Here is a 24,755-nt window from a genome sequence, read left to right on the forward strand (position 1 = left end):
CTTATTTTGTCTACATAATTTTTAAAGATTTATTTTTTCAATTGTGTGTGTGTGTGTGTGTGTGTGTGTGTGTGTGTGTGTGTCTATGTGAGTGTATGACATATGGGTGAGGGTAACCTCAGAAGCCAGAAGAGGAAGTTGGATCCCCTGGAGCTGGAGTTACAGGTGGTTATAAGCCACCAGATGTGGATGCTGAGAACCAAATTCAGGCACTCTGGAAGAGTAGCAGGTGCTCTTAACTATTGAGCAATCTCTCTAGCCCAAGTGCCTAAATAATATCAGGTAAAAAACACAAAGCTTTCAGGGTAGGAAATTTTCTACATAACAGTCATTTTCATGGAGCATCTGAAGACATAATTTTGTGTGATATATTTTGAATCTCAATGTTTGAAGAGAAGCTCACAAATCTTAAAGTGTGTACCCATGCTCAGATTTTCCAATGAGTGCCACAGGAGAAAATGACAAAGGTTCATTGGGTTTAAATATATTTCAAGTATACTTTCTTTTTTTGTTTTTTTCTTTTTGGTTTTTTTGAGACAGGGTTTCTCTATATAGTCTTGGCTGTCCTGGAACTCATGCTGTAGACTACACTGGCCTTGATCTCACAGAGATGCACCTGCCTCTGCCTCCTGAGTGCTGGGATTAAAGGCGTGCACCACCATTGCCCTGCCTCAGTTATACTCTCTGTGTATTCACCACCAAAGCATGAATACTTTTACTTAATATGCTCTGTTTGGTAACTTTCATTCTACAGAAATGTAATTTGATTTGCTGTAGCACTTGCTGGTTCTATTACTTTATCAGGTTGCTTTAATAAACTGTTAGACACTTGCTATAAAAAATGAAGGTATCTATTCTACAACATTCCTGGAAGGCAGAGGTCCAAAATCAAAGTGCAAGGAGGGCTGTATTCACTCTCAAAGGTGCTAGGGAAGAATTCTTTCTGCCTCTTCCAGTTAACATTGACTTCCTTCGGAAGGCCAAGACTTCTGGGTAGCCTGTATAGTCCATAAATATCACATTTCCAAAAGGCTTCAGGTCACAGGAACTTAGAAAAAACGGTTTTGGACATGGTGTTTTATGCTTCTGATGTACTCAGGAAGCTGAGGCAGAAGAACCTGTGTGGCCTAGCTTAGCCAGGGATCCATCCTGCACATCCCACCATCCATCCCAGCAGCACTGAAGAGAAGAGGGAAAGACATTTAAGGAACTTTCTTTAATTGACCTGTACTTTCATCTCCCTGGTTAAGAACCTGAGAAAGAGATGCTAAGTCATGGCTGTCCATGCCCTAGATGTTCTCTCCATCAGTGGCATAGCAAAAAAAAAAAAAAAAAAGGCCCTGGCAGGATGTCCTCACAGGTTGGCCACTGTCAAGAAGGCCTTGTTCTTTCAAGTTTCACTGGCTATATACACTCACCTGTTTCTCTGTGGATATCTGTTCATTTCAGTTCTACATAGCTGGACCCCATTCTGCAGCTTCCAGCCTTCAGTGGCACAGATAGCTATGCTCCACCTTCTAAGGACATCATTGCTATGCATCTAGAGTCCTGTAAGTTGTTAAATCTGTAAATCACTAACAAAAAACTTAGAATATCTGAGCTTTATCTTGGTTCACTTTTCCTGTTATTTAATCCCTAATTACATCCTGCTTCCTAAGCAGCAGGACCAGAAAAGAGACCAATACTTGAGCCTCTGAAGAGCCAGTAGGTTTTTGGCAAAGAGAATGACAAGGGTTTCATCTCTAGAGAAATGCCTAGTCACAGCTCTCTGCTCCCAATAAGGGACAATAAACCTCTGACATTTGCCAGGAGACACATAAGTGTTGTCTTTTAGTACTTTTACTTTATTTTGTTGAGAAATCGTCTGACTCTCTAACCTTGCAACTCACTATGTAGTTCCAGGTTGCTCTAAACATCACAGCAATATTGCTTCAACCTCCCAAGAATTGGGGTAACAGACATTAGCCACTACACCCAGCACTACTTTCTTTCTCTGCATTTCTTATCTGGGAAGGAAATCTTTCCCAAAGGTTATAAAGGACAAAAACTAAGCTTTGTGGTAAGCATCATGAACCAAAACTACCCTTTGCTGGCTATACCAAGCAAGGAGACAAGTGGAGAAAAGGGCTGCTACTTATCTAGCTCTAGAAAGAGATATCATGACTCTGTAAAGAGAGGAACAAGTATCTACTTTATTGAGAAATATTTCCCTAAATAATACTGTTTTTACTTCATTCTTTACTGAAATATCTCTCTCCTTGCTAATCTGTTGAAACAATGCTGGTTATGTTCAACATAATTGGAGATATCTTTGGCATTTTCTTCCTGTAGCTTCATAACTTGTAGGATGCTTTGTACAAAAAAATGTAAGTTTACAGAAAAATATGAATATAGATTACTTATTAATCCCAAAATGTAGTAAATGACATAGCAAAAACTTTACCAAATCCATGTCCTACCCAAATGGGACAAATCTGTTGTACACAATCTCTATGTGCAACTGCAGCATTTTTTTTTATAAATTGGAACTTTGACATTAAAAAGAGGTATACAAAAGGCCCCTCTTGTAATATCAGTGATGCTAGCCTATCTGATTATCATTGTTTCTGAAATTTCCTTGAATATGTATTCACTACACACATTTTATCAGCCATATAAAAGCAGTTATAGAAAAAGTTGCACACAATCATGATAAAAGCAACATCCATAATTTCATATTATCAAGAAAAGTGCAGAGTATTAATTTTTCCCTTTGTACACACAAGTCCAGAACAAGAGCTTCATACACATCCACACAGAAGTGTCAGTCACAGCGCACTGGGCATTTGTACTACATCAGTGGCATAGGCATTCCAAATGAAGTAGCATCATTACTGTAAGAGATGGAGAATATGTTTCTTGAGTCTAGAATGGTCTCTTTCCTCCAGACTCTCCTAGAGATCCAGCCCTCTTTTTACTTTTTAATTTTGAGGCAGGTTCTCACTAGTTGCCCGGGCTGGGCTTGAACTCATTCTGTAGCCCAGGTGAGCCTTGAGCATGTGATCATCCTGCTTCAGCCTCTTGAGTAGCTGGGATGATAGGCCTGTGCCACCAATTCTAGTTCCTAAGAAATTTTGCAACTATTCCTGGTACAGTTTCTGGGTGGGCTCTGGGGTGGGCGGCTGGTCCTGGCTTTGCAGAAGCTGCTCTTCTTGTGGCTGGAGTTGGCAGTTAGGGAGTAGGAGCGGCCATGCATCATCCTGGTGTTCAGGCCATTGGCCATAGAGAATGACTTAAGATGGCTTCTTAAGGCAACAGGAAGAGGGAGCTTGTCTACTAGGTGCACAGGTGTGCAGGACACCACAGCACGGCAGCAGAGGTCTTGCAGACTCAGTACTTGTAAAAAGAAAAGAGAACCACTTACATTATGTTTTCCATGGTTAGGGATATTTACAAGAGGAAGTCCCACATCTGATTGCCTCCCTCTGGGAACTGAGAACCTCTACTGTGAGGCTGTGTCACTGGTGAATGTAGCATACTCTGTTCTGCCTCTACCTCTGCTCATGTACAGACCACACAAAAGTCTTCTCATGAGCTTTCTTCTACAGCTGCAATAATTACTTCTTTCAAATACATTTGCTTAAAAAATGAACATTTGGGGGGTTGGGATTTAGCTCAGTGGTAGAGCGCTTGCCTAGCAAACGCAAGGCCCTGGGTTTGGTCCTCAGCTCTGGAAAAAAAAAAAAAAATGAACATTTGGGCTGGAGAGATGGCTCGGCAGTTAAGAGCACTGGCTGCTCTTCCAAAGGTCCTGAGTTCAATTCCCAGCAACCACATGGTGGCTCACAACCATCTGTAATGAGATCTGGCACGAGGGCAGAACACTGTATGCATAATACACAATAAATAAATCCTTAAAAAAATGAACATTTATCTATATCTATCTATCTATCTATCTATCTATCTATCTATCTATCTATCTATCTATCTATTGTATGTGAGTATATTGCATATGTGTGTGCAAGACCCAACCTACATGTGGAGGCCAAAAGCCTTCCATAAAGGTTCCAGGGAGCAAAATACCTTTACCCACTCAGCCATCTCATAGTCCCTAAATGAATTTGATTTTTGAGAATGGCCACAGAAGCCTTGAGATAAGTCCTAGGAGGCAGACAATTGTGCAGGGGTTATGAAATCACCTCACATCTGACTAGGCTAAAGGAGATGGGCCCTCGGCATACCCTTGCTCGGCCTCCAGAGGCGGTCCATCCCATGCCGCAGCAGCACGGTCCTAGCCAGCTCTGTGAAGGACTCTGTGATGTTGAAGTCGCACAGAGGGCTGACCTCAAAGAAGGTCACACCGAGGCGCTCGGCGTAGGCCTGGGCCTGCTCCGTGGGCACCTGCCGCTTGAATGCCAGGTGCAGCCGGTTTCCCACCAAGATCTTAGGAACCCCAGGGGCATGCTAGAGCATGAGAAAGGCAAGGAAAATGGGTTGAGTGGTGTGCCCCTACAGATTCACATCCACCCAGAACCTCAGAATGGTGCCTTATTTGGAAATATGGTCTTTGTTTATGTAATAACTTAAGATGAAGTCTTACTGAATTGCAGGGGTCAGGGGCTATTCTAATGACTGCTGTCCTCATAAGGGGAGGAGAAGAACAGAGGGGCACAGGGAAATGCTGTGACAATAAAAGCGGAGTGACTACCAAGAGTAGCTGCAACCACCAGAAGCTGGGATAGGCAGGAAGAATCTTGTCCTGGATCTTTTAGAAGAACTTGGCCCTACCAATGTATGTCCTCCAGAACTTGGAGAAAATTAATGTTGTTTTAAAACACTCAACCGATGGTCCTTTATTAGGAAACTCACAAGATCCTAAACAGCAAGTTTGGTGCTCACCCACTAGGTCTCAACCAGCAGCTGGACAAGCAGCAGCCCCATCACTGTCCTGTAGTGGTATTTGCTCCGCCCAGCTGCACAATGGCAGGAAGCACCGCCTCCTTCGGGTCATGGGTGGAGCAAATACCACTACACTGTCCACCCATTCATCCCACTAACTGGGAGTGGGGCAAGCAGAACCTGCATGTCTGAGCAGAGGCACAGCAGAGCCCAGTTTCCTGAGCCTTGAGGTCCTTTGGTCACACTGTTGGGTCCAGCTGTGAGGTGAAGCACTCTCCTTGTTGTTGAACCTCTGGCCAATAGCCACATGTGTCAATCCTTGGCCAATGTCATTTATCATACCTCATCAATCTCTTTAATCCATCGATTGATGCCATCAAATGACCATCGGTTGGCAATGTCATAGACCAGAATCACACCCTAGGAGAGAAGTCACAAAGGTCAACACAGAGAAGAACACAAGAGGCAAGCTTGGTCCAGAAACTTGCCAAGTGCTGAGATAAGTTATACACCACTATGCCTGGTCCCTAACTAATCATCTTACATACTTTGACAAGAGCATATAATTTTGATTAATCTATTTCTTGTAAGAGTTATATTATTATTTCCAATGATGTTTCATGCACTCACTGACAGATGCTTAAATAAAAAGTTGAGCTAGAGTCTGGAACTCATAACCATAAACTTGTCTGGGGCATACGATGTGGCAGCATTGCCACCTAATGCAAAGCAAGTCCCTCCCCAACATATAGTGCACACATAGACATGCTTTCACATAGATAAGAAGCTCAAATACAGATATGCACATGCATGTACACACACATTCAGGCACTCATGAGAATGCATGCCCACACATGGCATCTGCGATGCTGAAAAAACATAAGCCACTAGATTATAGCACCTGACCTGCATTAGTTTATATATAAGCTTAGCTGCTTTGTTTTCCAATTTAGCCATAAAAGAGATGGCTAAGTAAGAATTTGTAAATGTCATTTCTCAAAACCAATTTGATCTCCAGGCTTGGAATGCTGTTTACCTGTGCTCCTCTGGAATATGAGCGGAATATGGTACAAAATCTCCCCTGCCCTGAGGTGTCCCTGGAAAAGATGTTGGAGACTGTTAAGAGGAAAGTGGTGTTTCTTCTTGATAACCACTTCTCAAACTTCGGAAGCCACACCAAGTACCTTTTACAGTCCTTGTGTTGGTGGCCATTACCTGCCAATCCAAGACAAAGACACAAAGCCATCCTGAATTTTCTGGAATGATCTTGGCAGCAACATACCCTTTGGGCTCATTCTTGTTTTCATTGTTGTTTTTATAGCATGTGTGTGTGTGTGTGTGTGTGTGTGTGTGTGTGTGTATTCAAGAGTTTGTGTCTGTGCACAAGCACATGCACAAGCCATGATACACATGTGAAAGTTAGAGGACAATTTGTGGGAACCTATCCTTCCACTTTGTGAGTACTGAGGATCAAACCCAGGTTATCAGACTTGGTGGTAAGCACCATCACCCATTGAGCCATCTTATTACTCTGTAGCCTCAGCCTCCTGAGCGCCAAGATTAAAAGTGGACACCACCACACCTGACTGGTTGTTCTGAGACAGGGTTTCTTATGTAACTCAGCCTTGACTCAAACTTATACCACTAGGGCTGAGATAATGGACATATGGTACCAAACCTATCCTTAATATTTGTTTTACAAAAAAATTGTTTGTTTTCATTAATGTGTACCTATGTGTCTGTGTGAGATTTTGTGCACTGGGTGAATGCTGCAGAGGCCAGAAGAGTGTGTCAGATTCTCTGGAACTGGAGTTACTTGGTAACCCTGAGCCATGTGTAGTAATAGGGACCAAACACAGGTCCTCTGGAAGAGCAGCAAGTGCTCTTAATACTGATATATCTGCCCAGCCCCGAATATGTACTTTAAAAGTCAAACAGAACCAGGCATGGGGCACATGCCTTTAATCCCTGTACTTTGGAGACAGAGTTGATCTCTCTGAGTTCAAGACCAGCCTGCTCTATATAGCAAGTTCCCACCACCCAGGGCTACATAGGGAAACTCTATCTCAACAAAACAAAACAAAAGTCAGACTAGAAACCTAACAGTGGGTTTTAGCATTATTCTCAGACATTTAAGTAAACCTAATATAATTTTAAAAGTTATTTTAAAGTTGGAGATATAGCTTGGTGACAGTATATTTCATTCCCGCAAGCAAGACACTGGGTTCCATTCCTAACACAGAATATTTTTTTCCGTGTTTAGGCAAGATCCTTCCCTGACATCCAGATATGTCCCCAAGTTGATCAACATAAGGGACTGACAGAACTTCTGCTCTGCAGATGATGACACACACCAGGAGTGTGGTACTCAGAAGGCTAGGTCAGCATGCCAAGAAACTACCAGGACAGAGGAAGATGTTCCCAGGGTGAGTTCCTGGTATTGTGCACTTACTGTGGTAACTCTCCAGAAAGGGTGCACTGCTTCTTTAGTCTTTTTAAAAGCTATGTAGATACACATCTACACATTCAGTTAACATACCCACTTCAACATTACTCTTGGGAATGAAGATTTTCCAAAGGCCATGTCCATAAAGTGTGTCTTCACAATGCCCATGGAACAGGTATGTTTTTGCTGTACATCATCTGTAACTGGTGAATATCCCAATACCTGAGAGGAGTGCTGGTGCTCAGGAAAGGCGTGAGCTGGAGGCATTGACTTTTGTCAAAGACATGGGAAGGACTATCTAAAGTAACTGAAGATTTAAGGGCCAGCCTCAACAAAACTTACATGAAAGCCACTAGAAAGTCTGTAGCAAGAAGACAGTAAGATTGAGTTGTATCTGCTGGCCTTGTGTGATGCTGTTAATCACATAGGCCCATGGTGAGAGCCCTGTACATAACCACAGCCCCCTCTTTAGACATGGGAGGAGAAATATGCTGGCCTTAGAAATCAGGAAACTGTGTGACTGTGTAGAGGGGGCAGTGTGGACACAGCAACTGACACCACCTGAAAGAGGCCTCAGGTTGTACAGGGGCTGGGGTTAGTTTTTATTTTTTGTTCGAGATTTTATTTATTTTTACTTTATGTGTATGGGTACTTTGCCTGCAGTTGTGTCTGTGCACCACACATGTATAGTGCCCACGGAGGCCAAAAAAAGGTGTCAGATCCTTTGAAACCCAAGTTATGGATAGTTGTGAGCCACCATGTAGGTTCTGGAAATCAAACCCAGGTCTTCTGTAAGAGTAGTCAATGCTCTTAACAACTGGGCTATCTCTCCAATAACTGGGATTGTTTTTGAGCATGGTGAGAGTGAGAGCCTGAGGCCTCTGGAGGAGTGCAGTAGAGGTTTGGCTTCCTGAAAAATGTCAGCAAGAGCTGGAGAGTCAGGAGAGACCAATTCCACTGTGAAGTTAGGCCATGCTCAGTTCTATAGACTTGGCATTTTTAGGCAGAGTCAGTGGAGCTAGAAGTGCAACCTCAGATGTATTTCCCCAAGGCCACGGGAGCTCAGAAGAGAGAATGAACCCCAAATTCCCAGGCTTAGGTCAGAAGAATGAGGAGGACAGAGGCTGTTTGGCTTAACTCAAGACTTGTGTGGTACCTATAGGGGAGACAGAGGGAGCTGTAGCCCAGGTGGTCAACAAGGCTTCTGCCCTTGGAACCAGGACACCCTGCACTCTGTTCTGTACACTCAGAATTGGGGATGGGAGAACTGGGCTGTCCTGGTCACTCTACTTCCACGCCTGGCAGCACCAGGTGAAGTGAAACAGGAAACAGGTGACAAGTTGTCGTGTACCAACAAGGGCTCTTTTTGGACATAGTTTAGGCCTAGGAGCACAGCCCCTTAAATAATGGGGTAGTAGACTTCAATGGGCTCAGACAACTGGGTCAACACCTTTTGAGAAGAGCCACTAGCTCAAGCTAGGACTAAAGGGCATGGTTCCAGGACCAGAACATTCTGACCAGCATAGCCCTGAACTCACCAAAGCTGCAGTTTCACCCTTCGGCCATCTAGCAGGATGGTGGTCGTCTTGTGATCAATTCCTGAAAAAGGGTTGAGGGCATATTAGGTCTGGGGCTGTATGTATTTTCTCAGCCATCACCAGTAACAGAACTATGAAGTATGTGAAACTCTTGCATTGAAAGAGAAAAAGGTTTCTCATCATATAGCTTCAAGTTCACAGGCAGGTGTGAGATCTCTGAAGATTCCTGTAGACCCCAGACTGACCCCCCAATGGACAGCCACTCAGATTCAAGCACTCTGGCATCCATGTTGGCTGACATCAGCTCAGTGCCTGGGTGCTTCCCAACTGGATATATTGGGCCTTGGTCACCCCCCACACACACACACTGTCTTCAGGATGGGCACTGAGCTGGGGGTGGGGGGGATGAGTGACCCCGTGATGCTTACTTGGACCTTCTACTCTCAAGAACCACTCACTCTTAAGTCTTCACAGAGCTATGTATGACCTAGTGGCTGGTGGATTTGCTGTAGTACCATAGCCAGCTGAGTTCTCCATCACTTATCTGTCCCTTCTTACCTCTGCCCTTTGCTCTAGCCACCCTGTACTGCACATGAAAGCCAATCCCAGCTGTTTCCAAGGGAACAGAGTTAAAATAGCAGGCCTGGCAGTAGGAGTGTGTCCCCTGAGTATTACACTAGGAATTGAAGGCAGTGCAGTCTGGGATCAGAAAGGAAGATGCCAACTGAGTTTGTGTATGCACAGAAAGGTAGGCTTGGGGGAACAGCCTCAAGCTAAAAGACCTCTAGACTATACATTATGGGCAGTTTTCTAAGCTTTTCTTTCTTTTCAAGTTCATGTGTGTGTGCATATGTGTGGTGTATGTTTGTGCACATGAGGATGTGAATACATGTGTGCCCAGCATGTATGAAGGTCAGAGGTTAACCTTGGGTCAGTCTCTCCACCTTAAGATTTTATTTTTAATTATGTCTGTGTGTGTGTGTGTGTGTGTGTGTGTGTGTGTGTGTGTGTGTGAGAGAGAGAGAGAGAGAGAGAGAGACAGACAGACAGACAGACAGACACATTATATGTTGTGGTATACATGGAGGTTAGAGGACAACTTCCAGGAGTCAATTCTCTACTTTTACCTTAGTATGAGTACCAAGGATCAAACCCAGGTTGTCACTGTCACCAGCTGTCCCCTCCAAGGTTCCTGACATGCCTCTGAATTGGGCTCTAATGTGGATGCCAAGGGTCAGGGGTAGTGTCTGATCTAAGATCATCATGCTCTCATGGCAAGCACTTCCTAGCACAGCCATCTCACCAGCCCCTCAGGTCTTGTGTTTTAATTTTTATTACATTCATGGGCACCTGGGTAGGTGCCACACACTTATGCACTTTATGAGGTTTAGAACACAACCTCTCCTTCCACCTTGTGGGTCCCAGGGGTTGAATTCAGGTTTGTTGTTGTTGCGTTTTGAGACAGGGTTTCTCTGTGCAGCTTGGCTGTCCTGGAACTCGTTCTATAGACCATGCTGGCCTCAAACTCAAAGAGATTTGTCTGCCCATGCCTCTTGAGTGCTGGGGTTAAAGGCATTGGCCACCAAAACCCAGCTGAGTTCAGGTTCTTATGCCTAGTGGCAAGAGCTTTTACCCACTGTCCCATCTCACTAGCCCCCTAGAACACACACACACACATACACACGTGTGTGTGTGTGTGTGTGTGTGTGTGTGTGTGTGTGTTTTGCTGGGGATGGAACTCAAGGCCTCACAAATGCTAGGTAAGTGTCCTACCAAAGGGCTGCATCCCAGATTCCCCCAAAGTTTTGTTTCGTTTTAGTTTTTGAGACAGGTCTCATGTAGACTAGGCTGATCTCAAACTATCTATATAGCTAAAGAAGACCTTCCCCTTCCTTGTTTCCCACTTCCCATGTATTGGGATGACAGGCATGTACTATCATGCCCAGCCTCCAAAAACTATTTTTGAAAACAAATAATATCCTTCTTTATGCCACCAGAAACCATTTTTCTGCTTTTTTTTTTTTTTCTTTATCTTTTCCGAGACAGGGTTTCTCTGTGTAGCTTTGCGCCTTTTCCTGGATCTTACTTGGTAGCCCAGGCTGGCCTCAAACTCACTGAGTGCTGGGATTAAAGGTGTGCACCACCACCGCCTGGCTTATTTTTCTGCTTTTTAATTAAACCATTAAAACCATTTAGTGGGGCTGGAGGGATGACTCGGGGATCAAGAACACTGGCTGTTCTAGAAAACCTAGCTTCAGTTCCTAGCACCCAGTTGGCAGATCACAACCATCTACTCGATGTTCTCTTCTGGCCTCCATGGACACTGCATACATGTGGTGCAGATACACATTCAGGCAAAACACTAATACAATAAAAATAAATAAGAACCATCTGAAGCTGGAGAGATGGCTCAGTAGTTAAAAACACTGGCTGTTCTTTTAGGGTACCCAAGTTCAGCTCTCAGACCTGCATGGCAGTTCACAACCATCTGTCATTGTAGTTCCTGGGGATCCTATGTCCTCTGCTGGCCTCTGTAGGCACAAGACACATACATGATACACATACAGGCAAAACACTCAGATATATATAAAATAAAATAATCTTTAAAAGAAAAAAAACATCTCCTGAGCCTGGTGTTGTGGTGATTCATGCCTATAATCTCAACACTAGGGAGGTAGAAGCAGGAGGATCAGGAATTCAAGATTATTCTTACCTACATAGCAAATTTGATGCTAGCTTGGGTTACCTGATACTCTTTTGAAAGAAAGAAAAAGGTAAAGAAAGAAAAAAAATGAAAATGAAAAATGAGGGCTGGGGAGATGGTTCAGAGCACTGGCTATTCTTCCAGAGGCCCTGAGTTCAATTCCCATCAACCACATGGTGGCTCACAACCTTCTGTAATGAGATCTGGTGCCCTCTTCTGGCATGCAGGCAGAACACTGTATACATAATAAATAAATAAATTAAAAAAAAAGAAAATGAAAAATGAAATGAATGAAACTATGTGCATTCACTTCTGGTGCCCCTGGATGATAGCCACATCTGGATACTAGAACGTGCTAGGAGCTGATGAGAATAGGACCCAGAAACTGAGCCCAGTAAAGGACACCAGCAAGGGGCACCTGAAAGGGGCACACTCTTTGTGTCACAAATGCCACAACTTTTGTTACCCTAAGAATCCAAACTGCTGACGGGTGGTGGTGGCACACGCCTTTAATTCCAGCACTAGGGAGGCAGAGCCAGGTGGATCTCTGTGAGTTCGAGGCCAGCCTGGTCTACAGAGCGAGACCCAGGAAAGGCACAAAGCTACACAGAAAAACCCTGTCTCGAAAAACCAAAAAAGAATCCAAACTGCCAACTAGTGAGACACACTAGTTTTTTGTCTGTTTGTTTTTGTTTTTGTTTTGTTTTTTTGAGACAGGGTTTCTCTGTGTAGCCCTGGCTATCCTAGAACTCATTCTGTAGACCAGACTGGTCTCAAACTCAGAGAGGAGTGCTGGGATTAAAGGTGTTCAACACCACTGCCTGGCTTTCTTTCTTTCTTTCTTTCTTTCTTTCTTTCTTTCTTTCTTTCTTTCTTCCTTCCTTCCTTCCTTCCTTCCTTCCTTCTTTCTTTCTTTCTTTCTTTCTTTCTTTCTTTCAAGATAGAGTCTCACGATGTAACCTTGGTTAGTCTAGAACTTGCTATATACACCAGGCTGAGCACAAACTCACAGAGATCAGCCTGCTTCTGCCTCCCTAGTGTGCCCAGTCGGTGCCCAGTCGGAAAAGTAGATCTTGTAGGAGTCAGGTGTACAACTTGGCCATGCTTCTTTTGATCTTCAACACTGAAAGAACAGCCTTGGAGCTCAGTTCAGTTACCTGGAAGAATCTAGAGTTCTGGGTTTCAACTACAAGTTACCATTCCCAGGAGAAGTGGTACAACTCCATCTCCAGAGTGTAGGGCACAGGAAAGCAGGAAGAAGCCCATATATGCATTCTACTAGGTAGCTCCTCCCCAGGTCTGCAGGGAGAGAAGATGCCTCAGCAGTTGAGGTCTCTATACTCTGGCTCCACGTGGACAGAACAGTGATTGAACCAGTCCTGATCACACAGCACCATGGGGCTGGAACTCTTTCTGAACTCACCTGTCAGTCCCCTCTACCCCACCATACATTTCCCTAGTCTTGTAACACACTCCCTCCTGTTTCTGGTCTGACTCCTGCATTCTTGGTTCTCTAACAGTCCATGTCTCAGAGTAAGGTTCTGAATCCCCATCTGTCTCCTGTTAAGCTGACATTCTATCCATAGGAGAGAGCCCATCAGGCCAGTGGACAGGTAAATCAGTGGAAGAATGAAATCCCAGTCCTTAGAGAGGAATGCCTCTGCTGTTCTTTTTAAGAAACGTGGAGTCCGAAGCATGGAACCTCCTAGCCCATTAGTGAGAGCGCGCAAAGATGCTGGCATGTCTGTGACTTTGGCCTTTCCTTGACCTGGCTTGTCTCACCCCTGACAGCCCCCTCCCCCATCTCTCCACTTTTGTGTTCTCTTGTCTTTATCTATTTCCTAGTCTGAAGGATGGTGGGGGACATTTTCAGCATCATATGCTGACTTCATTTCCACAATGAATGGCTACAGCTATTGCATGTCTCTATTTCTCTCAAATGAGGACTCTCGAGGTGGCTTCCTCATGTGATAACAGGAGAGAATCCCTTCAGGAGAAAGAAAAGTCCTCTCTTTTCCAGGAGGAACTCATGCTGTCATCCCAGCACGGTAGCCTCCTTACAGACCTTCAAATCCATGGAATGCATAGGTGTTCTGCAGTGATCAGCACTGAGGCATACAAAACTTGACATACATACAACAAATAGAATGTTGTCAGGGTTTACTTTGAAAATGTTTCTTTCTCCTGGAATGCTAAAGACTTTTCACTCTTTCCACGAAGCAATGAATAAAAACATTTGGAAATCTATTTTGAATGAGGAAATAATAATTTTGATCTCACAAGCAGAGTACCCACCCTTCACAGGCTAGAGGACATTTCATTTTGGTTTTTGAGAAAACTAACCTCTGCCTAGGCAGGCTGGCCCTTCCAGCCCTGGAACATCTTTTTGCTCAATCATACTTACAATCACGTTTGATCATAAGGACTGACTGTACATATGGTGGAGGTCCCATAAGATTACTTCTCCTCGCCAGGCAGTGGTGGCACACGCCTTTAATCCCAGCACTCGGGAGGCAGAGCCAGGCAGATCTCTGAGTTCAAGGCCAGCCTGAGCTACCAAGTGAGCTCCAGGAAAAAGCGCAAAGCTACACAGGGAAACCCTGACTTGAAAAAAAAAAAACAACAACAAAAAAAAAAAAAACCCACAAGATTACTTCTCCATGGCACTAGGCTGTCCTGTGACAAATATAACAATATGGGATGAAGTTTTTAAGCACTTGCAAGTTTTATTACATTATTTGTGAGAGACAGTGTATCGGTCACACACATATGTCACAGCCTGTGTAGGGGTCAGGGAAAAAAAAGCTTGCAGCAGTCCATTTTTTCCTTCCACCATGTGGGTCCTGGAAATGAACTGAGGTCATCAGCTTTGTGGCAATCCTCTGTACCCACTGAGCCATCTCACTGGCCTACCTACAGCCTTCACACCTTACTAGCTTTGTAAAAAAGAACTAGATTTGGCTTTTGTTTTCATCGAAGTCATGAGTCTCTGGCTTTCCCAAATTATTCTGAGATCCAGTAGAAACATTGCAAGCCATCCTGCTCTACCATGTCCCATTCTCTATTTAATGTTTTTTGCTCCCTTCAGTAGTCATTATTTTGTCTTTTTTTTTTTTTTTTGGCTTTTTGAGACAAGATCTCATGTAGTCCAGACTAGCCTTGAACTTGATAAGTACCTTAGCTGGCCTTGAACTCCCGATTTTGCCTCCCAAGTGTTGAGATTATAGATGTGCCCCACCACATCTATAAAATTGTTTTGGCTTTTGTTCATTTGTCTTTTTTGAGACAGAGTCTTAGTGTGTAGCCTAGGCTGGCCTCAAATTTATGGCAACTCTTGCCCCCTCTTCCTGTGATTATAAACATGTGCTACCATACCTACCCACATTTTAACCTTTATTAATCATTATTTTGCTATATTTCTCCAATTTTTTAGTAATATGTTCTTGATTTCTGAGTTTTCAGTTTGCAGAATTAACTGACTTCCCGCCGCAAAAAGTAAAAATGTAATTCTCTCCATGCCTCCAGTTATAATTCTGTCTCTTCCCATGCATTTGTACATGGACAAACAGAATAGTCCCCCCTAGAATAGTCATGTTGCTATTTTAACTAGGCCAGTTTTAATGTTGTTATGACCAGGTAAACAGTCCACACTATACTGTGATATTCTTCATGGATAAACTTTTGACTTTTTTCAAATTTATATGTGTGTGTGTATATGAGTGACTGGTTGCCCGCAGAGGCCAGAAAGAAGTAAGCAGTTGAGAGCAGACTAATGTGGGTGTAGGAACTGAACATGGGTACTTTAAAAGTCTTCCAGAAGTACACCAAGTGTTCTTAACTGTGTCATCTCCTCAGCCATAAACTTTTGTTAAACACTGCCTCTGGACCAGTGAGATGGCTCATTGGGCAAGGGATTGTCACACAGGCCCTGAGTTTGATTTCTGGACCCCATGTTTAAGAGATAAGAGAAATCCTGAAAGTTGTTCTCTGATCTCAAAGTAGGCACCGTGAACACACACACACACACACACACACACACACACACACTCAACTTCCTGTTTATCTAAATCTACCTTCAGAATCTTCCTGCTTGTTCTGGGCCAGGAACATCCCTCAGTATGGAGTTCCTCCAGTCTTTATAATTTCCTTGGTTCTTTCTTGAGAAGGATGCACGGAAGGTAGATGTGGAGATGTTAGGAGTGTCCTTAGTTTGTCCTTACTCATCTTTGATTTTGGTAGGCATTTAAACTAGGTAGGGAATACTTTTCTTTCAAAAGCATGTTTCTTCTGATGACAGATGTCAAACTGGTCCTCCATCCTTCAAACACAATTGGATTTCCTCTTAGCCTGTGCGCAGAGCTATTTCCTCCTCTAGCACTTGGTAACTCCATGCTTGTGCTTAGATGGAAGTTTGTCATACAGACTGTTCTCTGGACCCTTTTAATCTCAGGCCACAAATCTTTCCATTTTGAGAAGCATTGTGGTTATTTTATTTTATTTTATCATTTTATTTATTTTATTTTATTTATTTTATTTTATTTTATTTTATTTTATTTTATTCTATATGTGTGTTTTGCCTGCATGTGTGCACAGTACATAATGAAGGCCAGAAGAGGGCATTAGATCCTCTGGAACTGAAGTTCCAGATAGTTATGAGCAGCCATGTGAGTGCTGGGGATATAACCCATGTCCTCTGGGAAAGCAGCCAGTTTTCTTCACTGCCTCAGAAACATTCTGTATTTGAGTCATTGTTTTTTGAGACAGGATCTAATGTCTCTTTGGATAGACTCAAACTCAAAATGTAGTCAGGATAGTCTTGAACTCCAGATACTCCTGCCTCTACCTCCCAAGTACTGGTTTGTGCTGTGTTTGATTGAACTGTGTATGTTTCCTCCTTCTGAAACATTGTCAATAAGATGCTAAACACTGAATTTGTCCCATAACTTTCTTTTCTTATTTTTCATTTTTATTTTTTCTCTCTTGCTCTCAGTCTTTTTCAAATTCTATTTTATCTTCTACTCCTTCTTTGAGATAGATCTTCATTTTTGTTACTACTATATTTTCAGTTTCCAAGATCTGTCTTGAATTAGTCCTTTCTGAGATTCTGCTCTGGCATGGACCAGCTATCCTGCAAACAATATGGGCCCCGTAGAAAAACCAGCAACCTAAGAGTGCTGGAACATGGCTTCACAGAGGGACAGACTGCTCACTATGTGCTCTATGTAGCATGATTACTGACAACATTCACCCAGTTTAGACGTCCTATGCTAGCTTCCTCCCAAGGTGAAAAACAGCAAACCCGAGAAGCAGCCCAACACAGAGGCTTGAACATGGAGGTCATCTGTGGACAGCACTGAGATCCAGTCATTCTTGAAATAAGACCTGCCCTAACTGGCCAGACACATGATGTGGGAATATCTTTTCTGCTTAAACTACGATTGAGTTAATCTTTTTGTTCACCAAAAATGTTCAAGGCATAATGCCTGGAGGAAGGAAAAGAAAGAGGAAAATATGCAGAGAGAGAAAGAAGGGGAAGAGAGTGGCAGTTCCAGAAGCCTGTCCTGGAACTCGCTCTGTAGGCAAGGCTGACCTTGAACTCACAGGGATCCACCTGCCTCTGTCTCCCTAGTGCTGGGATTAAAGACGTGAGGCACCATCTCCTGGCTGTTTTGTGTTGTTTGGTTTGTTTTTTTTTTTGTTTTGTTTTTTTGTTTGTTTTTTGAGACAGGGTTTCTCTGTGTAGCTTTGCGCCTTTCCTAGAACTCGCTTTGGAGACCAGGCTGGCCTCGAACTCACAGAGATCCGCCTGGCTCTGCCTCCCGAGTGCTGGGATTAAAGGCATGTGCCACTACTGCCCGGCTTGGTTTGGTTTTGAAACAGGGTCACACTGTGTAGTTCTGTCTGGCCTAGAGCTTGCAGACAAGGCTGGCCTTGAACTCACAATGATCCACCTGTCTCTGACTCCTGAGTGCTGTGATTAAAGAAGTATATCACCACACCAGGTTTCTGACAACCTCTTCGGGTCTCTGTGGGCACTCACAAACATAAACATAAAAAAATACACATAAATAAAAATAAATAAATAAATTTAAAAAAAATAAAGAAAAAACCTAGAACAGCAACTACTAATTAATTAGACTTAGACTTCCATTATTAAAGTGGTTTAGCTGCTCCCAAATGACCAGTTCCAAAAGGTGGGAACCAGAAGGCTTGGCCCCAGAGCACTGAGGACTGTGAGCGACTTTCCCAGCATTTGTGCTATGTCCCTATGGGGCCTTCACTTCCTTTAAGGCAGTGAGTGATTTGACCTTTCTTCATAGACCACTCTGCCTCCAATCTGGGTGCTATCTGTTTACCCCAGCACCTCTTTGTAGCCCTGTAAATGAGGATTTAGGACAGGGCTAGGTAGGGTGCTTTCTCAGACTATTGAAGTTATTCTTAACAAAAATGCCATAAATAATGTTGATTCTAAACAACTGAAATCCATTCCCTACAACTCTGGAGAAGGGAGTATAAAATCAAGCACCAGCAGATTCACATCTGGGAAGTGTGGCTTCCTGGTTCCCAATAGTGCTGTCTCTCAGCACAGGAGGCCAGGGAGCTTTCTCAGCTCTGTTGTAACTCATCAATGAGACACCACACCATCATCTAATCTCCCCACATCAACATATAAATTTGGATGAAGGAACACATTCAGTTTGTCGAATGTGGGGTGGGGAGACAGAGCTTTCACTCCACATCTACTGGATAGGGTAGTCACTCAAGCCAGGCAAGTGGTAAGCACAACCCACTGGGGTCTGCAGGTCCTGTTGGAGTACCTTCATGATCAAAGCACAGATGTGCACAGACCCTGACACCAGCAGCTTCTTCACCTTCCCCTGGGTCTCAGTTTTCCTGGCTGGAAGTAAGGATACACCTGACACAACTCAATGGTCCTTGCCTGTGGTGGGTATAGCCATGTCTTTTCAGCACCTTGGGTCCCACCTAATAAGGATACCCAGCCTTTGGGCTTCAATATGCCATCCTATGTGCATCCATGTCTCTTCCAGGTTGCTCTGTGGGGTTCTCACTCATCATCTCTGTGGGCTTGTCACTACAATGCTCTGAAAGCACTCTAATTTAAAAAATTAATGTCAGTTAACTTTTTTTCTGACTAGGAAGTGCTAAAAGGCAAAGTCATTAGGAATGATTCACAACTTTAATTTTGAACACAGAAGTTGCCTTCCTATTGTTTATATAGCCAATTTTGGCACCTATGTCTTCTGGCATGCTTTTTTAACCTTTGTGGAATCTATTTTCCTTTCCTTTTCTTTTTTTTTAAAGGAAAAAATAACATCCAACTGTCTTTGAATTAATACCTGGAGTGAAGTGGACTCTGCATTTGGCCCCAGCCTTGGTTAATAGACCTAACTCTTTTGAGTTGATTATGATGAGATTTTTCACAAAAAGAGCCCAAACCAGTTATACTCCAACTAACTGGAAGGCAAAAGGCCTTTAACCAAGGCCTTGGAGGTAGCTGTGGCATCCAATGGGGGCTGTTCAGGTGCTGCCATCTGTGGTCAACTAGTCTACTCTGGAACTTCCCTGATCCTCTATCATGTTGTAGACCTGTGGCACTCTGGGGCCTGGCTTGGGAGGATTCCATCAGCATTCCATAGCCCTCTACCCTGGGCCTCATTCACATGCAGGGGAGAGGCAGAGGAAACCCAGCCTTCAAGTGTCCAATCATCCATTACCTGAGTCAATCACACATGCATTCTAGACTTCTAGGGTCAGAGGTCTGGTCCCTGAAAGAGACTAAAAACCCCTTTGTTTTGGACATACCTGCCTCTTTCAGGACTCCAGATGCTTGGATGAGGTCTTTGCCTTGCTGTGGTGCTATGCCTGCTTAGATCCTGGCACTTGACCAGGGTCTATGGCCCACCTCCTCCAGCACTTCCACAGAGTCTGGATGTCAGGTCCTGGGAGAAGCTACTAGTCCTCTGTTAAATCTCTCTCTCTCTCTCTCTCTCTCTCTCTCTCTCTCTCTCTCTCTCTCATCCATCCATCCATCCATCCATCCATCCATCCATCCATCTATCCATCCATCCATCCATCCATTATCTAATATGGCCACATAGCACACAGAGAAGTTAAAGGCACGGACAGCTGGATTTAAGTTCACACAACACAAGAATCTTTCATAAACTTAGTTTCTGAGATATTTTGCTTTATTCTGTCCCATGTTTTCTTGATATCAGCTCCTCATTTGTTGCCTTATCATATTTATTTTTTTTGTTATATTCTGATCCACAAGATATGACACTAATGCTGTCAGTGTTAGCATAAAAAATACAATTAAAGCACACCTTTAATCCCAGCACTCGGGAGGCACTCGGGAGGCAGAGGCAGGCGGATCTCCGTGAGTTAGAAGCCAGCCTGGTCTCCAAAGCGAGTTCCAGGAAAGGCACAAAGCTACACAGAGAAACCCTGTCTCAAAAAAACAAAACAAAACAAAAAATTAAAGTTTATTGAACGTGACTAACTCATTCTGCCTATGAGATGTGATGGGCAGTGAGATGGCCCTGTGGGTAAAAGTGCTCAAACCCGTATTTGATCCCTGGGACACAGTTGGTGGAGGAAGAAAACTGACTCCTGAAAGTTTTCCTCTGACTCAACATGTGTGACATGGCACACAATAATATGTATGTACACACACACAATAAATACCGAGAAAGAATATGATTCAAATAGAAGAAGCTTCTAAAACAAAGCCTATCAGAATGGTCATTGAATAAGTCAGAATGACAGGGTTATTAAGAGAAAGATAATTTCAACATTAACCCCCCCACACACACAAAAAAAAATCAAACACTAAGCTATTCTCCAAACACTTAGATGAATAAGTGATTTAGTAATCTATTTTGATTCCTCCACCAGCTGCTTCTTTCTATTTCTGGGAGTGAGCTGACAGGAATGTGCCCCTTTATACAGGAAGATCACTTATGGTGCAAATACTGATTAAATGTAATTTATAACATGTTTATTTCTGAGCACCCACTTTTGAGTAATGTATCAGGTTGAATGAAATATAAGCTATCAGATTAGTTGCTGGGGATGGAGGGGACTTGGGAGTGAGGAGAATGTTCTGTAAGTAGACAGTGGTAGTGGTTGCACAACACTGAATGTGCTCAATGTTACTTTAATAAAGTCAGTCTAAAATGGTTCACTCTGATCTTAAATGTATGATTTTTACCAGATCAGAAAGAGCCTGGCCTTTTACCTCCTCTCCAGGACACACCATTTACCTTATTAGTTTACTCATCTGGGCAAGTGTGGTAAGGAAAGCCAACTTCTATTTTTAGCAGTATCCTGTTCTAAATATGCACAGAGAGCACCACTGTGGTTATTGCACATCTTAGAAGGAATCCTGTGTCCTTCTTTGGGTCCATTTTTGGTATAGCAGACACTGTATAGAACACACACCATGTGTGTACAATGGGAAGGGCCTCATTGGAACCTAGCTCAGAGGATGTGAGAGAGGCTGTGGTGGTTGTGACTACACTCAGCTCAAGGATAGTAAGTCACTTGTCTGTTCTAGGAGACAGGTTAGAATGGCCTCAACAGGGAGCCACCTTCCCCATTAACCTAGAAGATGCCAGGACCTGACTTTAGAGACTCATGATGTCAAGACACCAAACTTCAAAACTATCCTGGGATTAGGAAGGGCAGGCGACTGGAAGTATGAGGGCCTGTTACCTTGCATCTAAATAGCAAAAATGAAGGAACTGGGCTCCCATAGAAGCATTGTCCTGGTGTATGTGAGCTATTGACCCTAATGGGCTAAGAGCTGTGTGGTCCAGAGAACAAACATTAGCATGAGAAGCCTAGGAAAAGACATCCTATTGGGAAGAGGGTTTTCTACAGAGCATAGAGCCACCTCCTTCCCTGGTACTCTGTGGGCCCCTTAGGGCACACTGGCTCAGTGCATATCCTGAGTCTGGGTGCTGAGATGGACATTCTGTGGCCACAATTCCCTGGAACTAAGAAAAGGCATGGGCTGAATTATCCTGCTCAGGGCCTGGCACAGCTCAAGTTGGTCAATTTTTCTACCATTGTTGAAACACCTAAAAAAATAAAGGAGAAAAGATTTGTTTTCCCTCACAGTTTGAGAAGTTTCAGTCCACAGTCAGCTGACTCCTTTGCTTTGGCCCTGAAGTGAGACAATACTCGGAGGTGGTGGAACAGGGCTGCTTACCTTATGGCATCCAGAAAGCAGAGAGAGGAAGGGGCCAAGGGCAATGTGTAGTCCCCAAGAGCATGTCCCCAAGTACCTACTCTCTTCAACTAGGTCCCATAGTCTCTACCAACTCCTAATAATGCCATCAAATTATGAACCCATCAATGGATTAGTCAATCAATTAATGAAGTCCAATCCCTCATAATCCATTCACCGCCCAAAAGTCCACCAACTGGCAAACAAGCCTTTATCACATGGCCTTTATAGGACATACAACTAAATCTTAACAAGGATCTGAGCTCAGCCTTGACCACCATCTCTGCCATCTAGGAATCAGTTTATAGAGCTAGGGTGACTAACTGCTCATGAGGACCTCAATGGCCTCAGACTCTATGTCTAATTCTCTTGCAGGGTACACCACAATCAGGGAAACACCCTCTAGACAAGGCAAAATGATCCTGTATAATCACGTCCCTGCTAGGCCCCTAGCTCCCATATCCAGTAGCAACTTCATTTCCACTGACTGTTATCTTCTCAGGGATGGGCTCTGAGGGTTTGGTCATGTGGGAGACCAGACTTAAGCTCAACCCTTACTCCAATTCATTGTATATGTCTACAAATGACTGTCCAGTAAGCAGAGCTGACCAGACACTGGAGCCGGGGAGAGTCCCAGCAGCTACTTCAAGCCACACAGCCATCTTCTGGAGGTGAACATATGAATATGGATACTAACATGATGGTGCACACCTGTTACCACAGTAATTAGGAGGATTAAGCAGAAGGATCTTGAGTTTGAGGTTAGCCTGGTCTATATAGTGAGACCCTGTCTCAAAACAAAACAAAACCAAGAGCTGAGGATATAGCTCAGTGGTAGAATGCTTGCCTAACATTAATAAAGCCCTTGGTTCAGTCTCCAGTATATATATTCCAAGGCCAACATGGGCAAGGGGTCCCAGCTGCAAGAAGAGGTCCTTTGGGGATCCCAAGTATATATATATATATACTTTAAAACAAAGTAATATTTGAAAACTTAGTAAAACCACCCACAATCTCACTTCTCACTGACCAACCCATGTGACATGCTAGGCCTTTCTTGCACTTCCAGTCCATTACCTCTCTACATGGTCTCCCTGTCACATAGTAATACTATCATAGATAGAATTTTTAACATTATTAGTATGAAACTGATATAATATATAGTTCTAAAACATACTTTCTTTTTTGTTTTATTTTATTTTATTTTTTTAATTTGAGATAGGGTTTTTCTGGGTATCCCTAGCTGTCCTGGAACTCACTCTGTAGACCAGGCTGGCCTCAAACTCACAGAGAGCCACCTACTTCTGCCTCCCAAAGGCAGGGATTAAAGATGTTGGCCACCATCACTTAGCTTAAAATATATGTTCTTATGGCTCTTCAATTTTTCAAGTCAAGGAAAACTTTCTAATCTAATTAACAATATGTGTTTATATGTATATGTATGATTGTGTATTCAGTGCTACATGTATTGTATTTTGTTTTATTTTTCTTTTCTTAAAGGTTTCTTTTTTTTGAGTGCTTTGTCTGCATGTATGCATGCCCACCAGCAGAGGGCATCAGATTCCATTATAGAAGTTTGTGAGTCACCATGTGGTTGTTTGGAATTGAACTCAGGACCTCTAGAAGAACAGAATATCCAGTGCTCTTAATTTCTGAACCACCTTTCCAGCTCCTCTATATATAATTTGAATTTCCTCTAATGTAGTGAAGGATAGTAAATGGGTAGTAATGTCAATTAGAAATAAAAGGCTACTAGAGATAGTAGGTAAACATTACTTTCAAGTGAGGTTGGAGAAATAACTCAGTGAGCACTGGCTGCTCTTGCAGAGGACCTGGGTCTAGTTCCCAGCACACACAGTGCTAACCAATGACTATAACTCCAGTTCCGAAGGCCCAATGCCCTCTTCTCATTTCTATGGACACTGGGTGAACATAGTATATAGACATATGTGCAGGCAAAACACCCATTCACATAAAATAAAAATAAATAAATCTTTTAAAAGTTACTTTGACATTTACTTTCTTTTCTCCTTTGTGATTCAGAAAATGTTACTGGAGATACTAAAACAGATGACCAGGGCAACGCCTCTGTGCTACCTGCCAGTTTGTAGGGCTGGGATGGCCTAGTCACTATGGGACCATGAAAGCCTAACAAGAACACTCCTGTGGTGAGGATTCTAAGCATGAGGTCTACTTTGAGGGAGGTCCTGGGGGAAGGAGGTCCCTTGATAAGGTCCTAGCCAACAGAGACCAACATGGGCAAGAGGTCTCAGTCACAAGGAGAAGAGGTCCTTTGGGGGATCTCAAGTTCTTGGTACTGCCTTCATGAGAAGGGTAACACCAGGTTGAGGCTGTAACTCAGCTTGTAGAGTACGTGCTTGTCCTAGCATGCACAAAGCTTTGGGTTTGATGCTCAGTCCTGCATAACCAGTCATGGTGGTATATGTCTATGACCCAGCACACATGGAGTGGATATAGGAAGGTTAGAAGTTCAGGGTTGGCAGGTGTGGTGCCACACACTTTAATCCCAGCACTCAGGAGACAGAAGTAGGGCAGATCTATGAGTTCAAAGCCAACCTGATCTGCAGAGTTCCAAGCCAGCCAGGGCTATGTAGTAAGGCTTTTCTCAAAAGAGTCCAAGGCCATCCTTGGCTACATAGCAAGCTCTTGGCCTGCCTTACAAAATCGTCTTTAAAATGGGGGGGTATTGCCATCTGTGTTGGATTGAATAGTGTTACTCTAAATTTTATATCTTCCTGGAATCCCAGAATGTAACCTTATTTAGAAATAGAAAATAGGGTTTTTTCATATGGAAACAAGATGGCGCCATAATGAATTAATTTGGTCCTAAATCCAGTGCCTGATATGCTTATAAGGATAAGGAGATGTAGAGATGTACAACACAGTCAGAGACTAGAGCCAGCCTGCTTTATG

The 24,755-nt window shown here is 43.3% G+C and overlaps 1 protein-coding gene across 1 annotated transcript in view; it reads right to left on the reverse strand.

Annotated features, from left to right (window-relative positions):
- Positions 1 to 2,172: 2,172 nt before the first annotated feature.
- Positions 2,173 to 24,755, reverse strand: part of Rab40b (RAB40B, member RAS oncogene family) — a 34,454-nt gene continuing 11,871 nt past the window's right edge. Inside the window, exons 2-6 of the mRNA XM_036196626.1 lie at positions 8,863 to 8,923; positions 5,915 to 5,975; positions 5,221 to 5,298; positions 4,221 to 4,443; positions 2,173 to 3,375 (exon numbers count right to left, since the gene is read on the reverse strand). Coding sequence (XP_036052519.1) covers positions 3,104 to 3,375; positions 4,221 to 4,443; positions 5,221 to 5,298; positions 5,915 to 5,975; positions 8,863 to 8,923 — 695 coding nt within the window. The 3' untranslated portion in view covers positions 2,173 to 3,103. The remainder of the gene's footprint in view (positions 3,376 to 4,220; positions 4,444 to 5,220; positions 5,299 to 5,914; positions 5,976 to 8,862; positions 8,924 to 24,755) is intronic.

This window comes from Onychomys torridus, chromosome 8, assembly GCF_903995425.1.
Source record: "Onychomys torridus chromosome 8, mOncTor1.1, whole genome shotgun sequence".
Lineage (NCBI taxonomy): Eukaryota > Metazoa > Chordata > Mammalia > Rodentia > Cricetidae > Onychomys > Onychomys torridus.